The sequence below is a fragment of the Poecilia reticulata genome, linkage group LG18, assembly GCF_000633615.1.
Source record: "Poecilia reticulata strain Guanapo linkage group LG18, Guppy_female_1.0+MT, whole genome shotgun sequence".
Taxonomy (NCBI): domain Eukaryota; kingdom Metazoa; phylum Chordata; class Actinopteri; order Cyprinodontiformes; family Poeciliidae; genus Poecilia; species Poecilia reticulata.
In genome coordinates, this window is record NC_024348.1 from 17,363,187 (window position 1) to 17,372,156 (window position 8,970).

The 8,970-nt window shown below is 43.0% G+C and overlaps 1 protein-coding gene and 1 long non-coding RNA gene across 9 annotated transcripts in view; one reads left to right on the forward strand and one right to left on the reverse strand.

Annotated features, from left to right (window-relative positions):
* Positions 1–8,964, forward strand: part of LOC103480720 (nuclear factor 1 B-type) — an 88,423-nt gene extending 79,459 nt beyond the window's left edge. For 3 of the 4 annotated variants that reach the window (XM_008435877.2, XM_008435874.2, XM_008435876.2), the window contains exons 11-12: positions 2,651–2,739; positions 8,680–8,964. In XM_008435877.2, the coding sequence (XP_008434099.1) occupies positions 2,651–2,739; positions 8,680–8,812 (222 nt within the window). In that variant the 3' untranslated portion in view covers positions 8,813–8,964. The remainder of the gene's footprint in view (positions 1–2,650; positions 2,740–8,679) is intronic. The other variant, XM_008435878.2, reaches the window with a different exon arrangement.
* The window catches only part of LOC103480719 (uncharacterized), a 68,426-nt gene that overhangs the window by 35,442 nt on the left and 24,014 nt on the right, over positions 1–8,970 (reverse strand). The gene's annotated exons all lie outside the window — the stretch shown is intronic.

Genomic DNA, 8,970 nt, shown 5'->3' on the forward strand with positions numbered 1-8,970 from the left:
CAGAGGGGGGGGGCGACGCGGGTTCACTTTCCCAACCTTCGATAAACAAAAACACTCTGAATGGAGCAACTTCTCATTGTGTCCTGATTTAGTTCTCCTCAGCAGCTGTTGATTAAAGGGACAATTTTAAGTGTTCGCTGCTGCCGTCTCACGTTTAGCTCAGTGACAGACAGAGGATGCAGAGAAACGTCTCCCTGAATAAAAGAATTAAACCGTCCAGGTGCTAAGAAAGAGAAAAAAGAGGGGGGGGAAAAAACCAAGAGCACATTTCTTGACCGCTGCAAATGGCTCTGAATATTCAGCGTCTTTCTGATTAAATCTCTCTTAAGAGCCTCTGCAGAGCGTCCGCCGCTGCACAAAGAGTGCTAACGGTGCACTTTTTATCCCGATGCATTACTAAATGAATGTGTTGACCACAGGGCAAGGTTAGGTTGGTGTTTGGCAGGGATAGCTCTCAGCTGGATTGCAGACACGTGCGGCCGCATAATGCATGCAGGGGAGACGACGAGGTCTGTGTGTGTGTGGCTTTTATGTTGCAGTAATTTGTAATCTGTATGTAAGGTTGGCGTGTTTTGAAATGCGAGATGAAGAAAGAGTGGGGGAAAGGGAGGGTTAGCAGTACGTGTGAGCTCGTGTGTGCGCGCGTGTGTGTATGTGTGTGGTTTAACTTCATTGCACTGTGACCCCAAATCAATAAAAACAGTTAGCTAATGAAAAAATAAAGTCTGCATGCTGGGGGGCATGCGCACTCCGTCCCGGACCGGGGAGAGCGCTCTGCAGTGAGGCGGTGGTGGTTATCGACGGGCTGCATGAGTCGAACGTGTTGCACGGCTTTGCCGGCTTCAGCAGGTGGAGCCTGTAGTGACTGCTCACAGATGAAACGCACCGCTTTGCAAAACCGCTCATGCAGCTGGAGCTTTTCCACATTTGGTCACATTGTGACAACCGCACAAGATAAAATGTGTTGGTTTTTTGGGGGGGGGGGAAGGAGAGTTTTATGTGATAAACCAACACAAAGTAGTGAATAATTGTGGCATAGAAGGGAACATTGTGGTGAGCATTTTTGTGTTTGGCCCCTTTCACTTTGACACTCTTAAATAAAATCTCATGCAACCGAATTAATTCCAGCTGTTCTGTGAAAGTCTCGGAGAACTTTAGCGAGCAAACATGGAGACCAAGGAACACAGCAGACGACACATCAGGGAAAAAGTTGTGGAGGAGCTTAAAGAAAGAGTTAAAACAATAAACCAAAGTTTGGACTTCTCACTTTTATCTCAGTCCATCGTCTGAAACGGGGAGGTGTACGGTGCAGCTGCAAAGCTACCAGGACTTGAATTTAAATCAAAGGCTGGACATTAACCAGAAAAGCAGCCAAGAGCCCTGTGACAACTCTGGAGGAGCTGCACTGAGCTGAAACTCCAAATGGGCAATCTCTTATCCTGAGGACTATTACACTGCAAAAACACACAATTTGACCAAGTAGTTTTGGTCTAGTTTCCAATGCAAATATCCTGATGCACTTGAAATGAGAAAAAACAGGCCAACAAGTAGCTTTTCAGCAAGATATAGTAGGTTATTTTAAGACTGGCAGATTATTTCACGTAAAAATGTGGGGAAAATGTTTTGTTATAAGTTTTGTTATAAGTCAGTGGAACAAATACGTCTTTCTTTTTTAGCAATATTAAGGAATTATTCACTTAAAAGAAGCTCCTGCATCTTACTGAAAACTTACCTGTAAGTCAGTTTTGCCTTATTTCAAATTTACTGAGACACACTTGCTCTGGAAACTGGACCAAAACTACTTGGTAAGATTTCGTGGTTTTGCAGTGTCGTGGCGCATTTTCTGATTATCGTGAAAAAGATACAAGCAGAAAGTGTCCGGTGGGAGAGAATCACAGGAAGTGGAAAACGGTGATCGGGTCAGGCGAACCTGAAGCAGAACTGAACAGCGGAAAACGTAACCCCTGAACGCAGCAACTCCACTTTGAAACACAGCGGCAGAAGCATCATGCTGTGTCGTTTCAGTCGAGACTTAGAAACGAACGTTCACAAAAGCTTTTTATAAAAGTCGAGAGATGGTTTCAATCTCTCAACGTGCAAAACGCTGAATTTAACCCGGAACAGGTTGAAATCCTGCGACATTTAGACCCGATGTAAACTCACGCCTCGTTCTTTAGACTTTTATTTGTTGGAAACAAAACGAAAGCAAAGCATAAGTTTCCCTTCTACTTCACCGTTGCTCACTACTTTGTGTTTATGACGTGACAGAATGTGGAATAATTCAGAAAGCATGGATACTTTTGTGAGGTGCTATTTACACACGCCACTCACATTCTCTAACCAACTAACTCCATTAAATGTTCCTTAACTTCCAGGTTAGCTGCTGCCACTAACTCTAACTGCATGCCCCCCCCCCCCTACCCCCTTCATGTCTGCTCTTAATTGACTGTAATCCCCACTACACCAAATTACATATATATATAGAAAGAAAACTGCAGTTCATCAAGTACATGTGTTTTAAATTTTGGGCCCGTTCTGAGGTCCTGCCCTTGTCCTGCATGCATGTGTGTATACAGTGTTGAGTTGTAGTGTAATCTGAAGTGGAAGTTGTCTTGGCCCAGTGATCTGACCGCTAGGTTTCAATTGACAGCTGAGGAAGTGTGACTGGAGCGTGACTCAAAACGGCAGGCATTATGGCCCCAGTGCCACTGACGACACTTTGGGGATTGCTTGGCAAAGGTAACCTTTTCGTTCTTTTCATCTGCCGTCTCCCTTCTGTCTCACACAACACATGTATTTGCACTTTTACCCTTTTGAAATTTAATGTCTGCTCTTTATTTTTTGACATCCTCCACATAAAGCAACATTTAAGGGAAGCGGTGTTCTCGCACATGAGTTGCGGCGCCTATTAGTGCCGCAATTACTCCATGCATTTCTTTGATGGGAATTTTTTATTTATTTTTTTTAAGTTATAGCCCTTTTGTAAAGTGTTTCACTCCCTCCTTTTTGTTCTTTTCTCCCCTTTATTCTGACTTAAGCACTTCCCTTGCAATTATTAAGCGCTTGCTTTCTCCTTTGCTAAGTCATGTTTAGAAATGCATCGCTCAGGCTCTTACCGGCGATAAACATTTCCAGTTTTCTTTGAGGTCTGGGCTGATCATTTCCACTGCAACACATGCAAACTCACCTGTGTAGACTTTACTTTAGTTATAAAAGCAATTGCAGCAATCATCGACCATAAAAGACTAAAAGTACTCCATGTTCCTTGGTTGGAAACTACCTCAATCAAGCCAAATGGGAGTACCTTTGGTTCGAACCCAACAGAAATTAGTGGGACTCCCGCTAAAGATGTGTAAAAAAAAAAAAAAAAAAAAAAACTTTAAATATAGTAATCATTTTATTACCGTAGCTTAAACTCTCTTTTTTAAAAAATCCAACATTTAATTTGACTGCATGTATTAAGTGGAAATAAAATCCTAAATTAAGAAACATCATAACTGAGTTTTTATCTTAGCTTCACCAACGTCTGCTTAGCATCTGCCAACTTTTCATCCTACCATTACAAAGGTAAACAACAGGGGCTACAGAGGCTCCAAGTTTAATGTAAAGCAAGAATGAGGGTGTAGAAAAGCACCGCATTGCCACTCTCAATGCACTGCAGAGGATGAGTGATGCTGTGGGCCCATTTCTCTTCCTAAATCCGTGGAATTAGAGCAAAAAAATTTAAATGAACTCTTTGAAACGTCAAACGTTTTGACAAGAACGCTGTGGCTGTTTTCCAGTGGTTTAAAGCCTGAGTGTTTCAACCAAAGCAAGACAGGAATCAGTTCATCTGACACAAAATCAATTTTTTTTTTGTCAGATCTTAATCCTGCAAAGTGAAATGACTCTATCTTATTTCCCCCCCCTCTTTATTTTAATGACGCTTCAGTGTTAAAAGGCTGATTTATTTTAAGGGTTTTCACGCATGTTCATCAGGCGCCACAATAAACGCTGCTGGCACTGCATGTCCGTAACCCTTATTTGATTTGTGGTGACCTTATAATTAAGTGCATCAAACAACATATTGCTGGTTGGTGTGTTTACCGACTGCTAATGTGGAGAGTTTTGAGATTACTTCATTTAATGAACTGGGGGGGGGGATTTAAAAAAAGTCCAGTGTTTTAGTATTTGTTTGGTGCAGAACCCCTTCTCTAATTACACAAAGAATGAGAATTAAAATAATTCAGGATTAGTGTTTCTGTAATGAAACTGCAAGAAAAAGTCATGCAGTGTAATAATTTTGCAACAAAAAAAAAAAAGAGAAGCTTCATTTGTAACTGCAGCCATGCAGGAATGATCTGGTCTTTGCTTAATCTTGACCCGATGCTCTGTTGTGTTTAACTTAAAGGTACAGATTACCTCCTCCATCTTGTTTCCACATTGTGTTTCTCTCTCCTCTCTTGGGGGGAGAGAAAGAAATCCTGAATCGTTTTCAGCATGGCAGAGCAGGCGAGCTGAGCTAAGCCTTTTCCTGTTTCCCTGCACCTCCTTTTCCCCTGGATGTGCAGAGCTATCCGTGTGTGTGTGTGCGTGTGTGAATGCGCGCGCGTGTGTGTGTGTGCGTGCGCGCGCGTGTGTACAGGTCAGTTTGCATTTGTTGAAGTTATAAACACAAATGCACGCAGCACAGACCCCCTTAACAGGCCTCTTAATAGGCGGGTAGAGGTAGCAGGGAGAAATGCCTGCTCTCTTTTTTTTCCACTCATGCTCCATGTGACTGTACAGTACAGACAGTAATAAGTCTCCTGAATTTAACTTATTTTATCCCTCCCTCTGTTTAGCTGACCGGCCCGTGGAGCTGGAGTCCATCGGATCTCTCTTTTATCTGCGTCGCCCCTTTAAACTGAAACGCGTCTCTCCAGCACCGTAGCGACCAAATTGAAAAAGCTGCCAGACTCGCATGTTGCCATTGTGCAGGAAATGGGTCAGCAATCCATTAAGATGCCATTAGATAATCTAATTTAGCGAGCTAATCCTTAAACGAAGCACGCTGTACGGCCGGGCTGTGCTTTGCGAGGTTTGGGAACGCCGAGTTAGTGAGGCCGTCTTAAAGGTTACCTGAGGAAACGCAAACATGGACGCCGGGGTTGCTCGAGTGCAGGAATATCTTGCACATCGCATAATGTCACCCGAGCAAACCCGTCATTTTCTGTGTCCTTTTTTTTCCCCCCTCCTAGTTACTCAGCATTTATTTTAAGCCCATTCAAGCCAAGTCACCTCTTGAACTTTTCAACATGTTATCATGTTGCAGCCACAAACCTCAGTGTATATTCTGTGGCAAACCACCACAAAGACGTGCATGACTGTAAACGGTACAAAGACGATACAGGCAAATCTGAAAAGTGTGGTGTGCGTTTGGACGAGCCCACTCCATGCCAGCGAAAATCCTGTGTTGCCTTTCGAACATAATTAGTGAATTGTGTGTTGTTTTTTTTAAAATCATATTTTGAATCCAGCTATTCTTTGAACGTTTCAGAGGTTTGTTGGAGAACATTAGAGACATTTTGGCAAGAATAAAACCCCAAAGGTTACAGCATTACAAGTTCCCAGAAACCATGTAGGGGAAAAACATGCAAAATGCTATAAATGGAATTAAAATCTCACTGCACATCGCCTTGGATCATAGTGAAACATGGTGGTGGCAGTATCATGCTGGAGTCAACACGCCTGCAAAAAACACCTGAGACACAAGAAGAGGTTCACCTTCCAGCAGGATGAGCCTAAACGTACAGCTGTTAGGATGTCCTAGTCAAAGTCCAGCTATTTTCCAAACGAGAGTTATATTAAAAATATATATACTGTATATAATTAGGAAAAGACTCACTCAGAGAGATGTGCAGCTGTAGCAGCAGCTACAAGTGGCTCTGCAAACTTTTACATTAAACCCAAACTTTTGGAGATTTTTTTGTGGAGTATTTTGAAATTCTCCTTGGCCTCGCACACGCCAGATCCTGAAGTTTTGTGGGTTTTAACGTGACGGAATCTGTCAAAGTTTAGGCGGTATGAACACTTCTGCAAAGTGCTGCGCAAGCCTCGGAGCAGGAGCGGCGCAGCTTTTGGTTCATAGGATGCAGATACGGCCTGACAGCCATCGATTTTAATGAGATTAACAACGATTTGCACACAAAGACCCGCAAGTGCCCTTTTGTAGCTGTGTGGTCTCCCCCACCCCCGTTTTAATGTAAGCCATTACATTAAAGAAGTTTCATAAGGAAAGAGAAACGGAGAGAGAGAGAGAGAGAGAGAGAGAGAGAGCTGCAGCCCCCTGGCCTGCTCTGTGCGCTCTTTGTTTGGCAAGGTAGGAAAAATTTAATCCCCCGTTTCCTGTCCGATGATTTTTGGCAGGGCTGGAGGAGAGAGGGAAGGAGGGAGGGAAGAAAGCAGGAGTAGAAGGGCTGGTCGGACAGGAAAAAAGAAAAACTGTTAGAGGATTAGCCTTCAAGTCTTTCTTTTTTTTTTTTTTAACTCTTTGCGAGCTGGAATGTAACAGAGCTCTTGTGATTTTTGCTTTTGTTGTGAACACATCTCCGCTGCTTTCTCGTTGCCGTCTTTTCTCCTCGTCGCTCAGGCAGCTGGTGTTTTCACGCCCCGAGGTGAATTAAATTTGCACTTTCTTTGTTTTAAGCGCAACAACTGCGGCTAGTGGTTGATGTGAAACTCAGACAGGCTGAAGAGTTGCTTTTCATGAGACTCCCTCTCTCTTTCCCCAAACTCCTTAAACATTTCACTCTTTTTACTTGAAATCTGCGTCGCAGGTATTCTCATCCGAGGCGAGGGTGACGCGTTGGTGCACACTGAGGGCTGGTGAGAAAGAAAAGGAGAGTAAAGAGGACGAGGAGGAGAACGGGACGGTGGGGGGGCTAATTATCTGACATCTACGCAGCGCAGCACCCCTCGGGAACAACATGCCGCTTGTTCCCGCTCGCGTTTTCAGTTAGCACCGTTGCTCCCCAGGAACAATCACCGTGTTGTTTTGCCATTAGCGTGAGATGAATAGGGATGGGGCAGCTTTGTGCACAGACCCCCACTCTCCTTTCTTTTTTTTTCTTTTTTTTACCCCCTCTTCTTCTGTGCAGAGGAGCGGGCACTGCGTCACGACCCTCTCACATGATCCGGGATCACCTCCGCTTGGTTCAAACCAGTCGTGTCACATGTCTTAGTATGAGATTCTCACGGTATTAGCAAAAATACTGCGTTTATATATGAAAACACAGTATGTATATTTACAAGCAGCTCATGAGATGAGAAAGCAGTAACGTGGTTGGAGAGAGGAGGTTTCAGTGTAGTCTTAAAACCAAGGCGGTTCTAATGCCGAAATGTTTTCTTTATTGCATTCTGACAATTTGAGTGAATATTTTTCAGAAATTGATACATGATACAGGTGGTTAAATATTTCCAGATTCATAAAGAAGCTTAAAAAATCGTTTGAAATAGTACATTACGTAGCAAAATCTAAATTTAGCATCGTTAGCGGCTACCGGTTAGCCTTCTATCAAAGTACCTACAAATTCAGATACAGCTTTTTGTGTCTGTGTCCATTTCTTTAATGTTCTGACAATTTGGGTGAATGTTGTTAGAAACTAATACCCTAATCCATATTCATAGAAAACTGAAAATAATTGTTTAAAGTAGCAGCTAAGGAGCAAAATCGAATCTTAGCATCGTTAGCTGCTAACTGTTAGCCTGCCACGGTGTAGTCAGAGTAAATTCAGACTCTGCGCCTTAAATAAACCACACCCACTGTGAAACCTGGAGGCCTCAACCATTCCCACCTTTACGTTCCTTATTAATTATTGCGGTAACAATAATATTCTGTAACATTTATTCAATATACAATAACAAATACTAAATTTAGCAGTATTTTTCAAGCGCTTATTCCACAAAATACACATTTTTCCATTGCGCTCTTTATAAACTAACACAAGTGTAACTAACATTAGCTGGTTAGTTATTCAGATAAAGCCTGAAGTTAGTTAGTTACCAGACAAATCTGCTTGTTGATTATCAGATTTTTGGCTCTCCTTTAGTTCCCATCTCTTCTTTATTTTATTTTATTTTTGTAGCAATTTACTTCAGCTAATGCTCCTTCAGTCAACATCGATCATTGTGACGGCTCTTTACATTATTATTTTAGAGTTGTTATGGATGCAACTGTTGGCTACAACATTTAAACTACTATGGGTTCACATTTTTCATGCCAGTGTGACTTTCAGCCTGTTGGGTGTCGTCTCCTTGCAGTGGATGCCCACGACGATAAGTGAAAGAAAACAGATGAGTGAGCAAAATATGGAGCAAAAGTTTTATTATTACTGTGGTTTCTGCCTGATTTTCCAATAACATGCAGCCCTGTTAGGAAAGTCTTTTTTTTTTCTTGAAAAGAAGAAGCTATTGACAAGCATAGCATCCTTCTTTCAGCCAGCTGACCGGCACTGCCCCGCGTTACTCAGTGCTCCACTGAGCTGGAGAAAACTTGAGTCACTTCAATTTCCAGTGGAAAATAATTAAAAGCATTTGTTATTTCTTGTTTTTGGTTCCTGATGTTCATAATAACTACATAAATCTGCAAAAAGGAAAAAGCTCCCAGCATGTCACTAACCGTCATTTCTGTCCTTTTGTGTGTTTTCTTTCCTTTTCCAGTCCTGGTACCTGGGCGAGCTTAGTTCCATTCCAAGTGTCGAACGGGACTCCGATTCTGCCAACAAATGTCCACCAGAACTACAGCATAAACATCATTGGTGAACCCCTGGTCCCCGCCGAGTCCGGGAACTGAGCTCATCGAGGCTCGGCCCACCTCTGGCCTCCCCCCCACCCGGGGTGGGACGGGCGGGGCAGAGCTAGCACTACAGGTGTCTGCAGCCATGGATGAAACCAGCAAAGCAGCAGGTGCTGCATAAACCCCCTCCTCATCAACCTCCTTACCTTCGACCC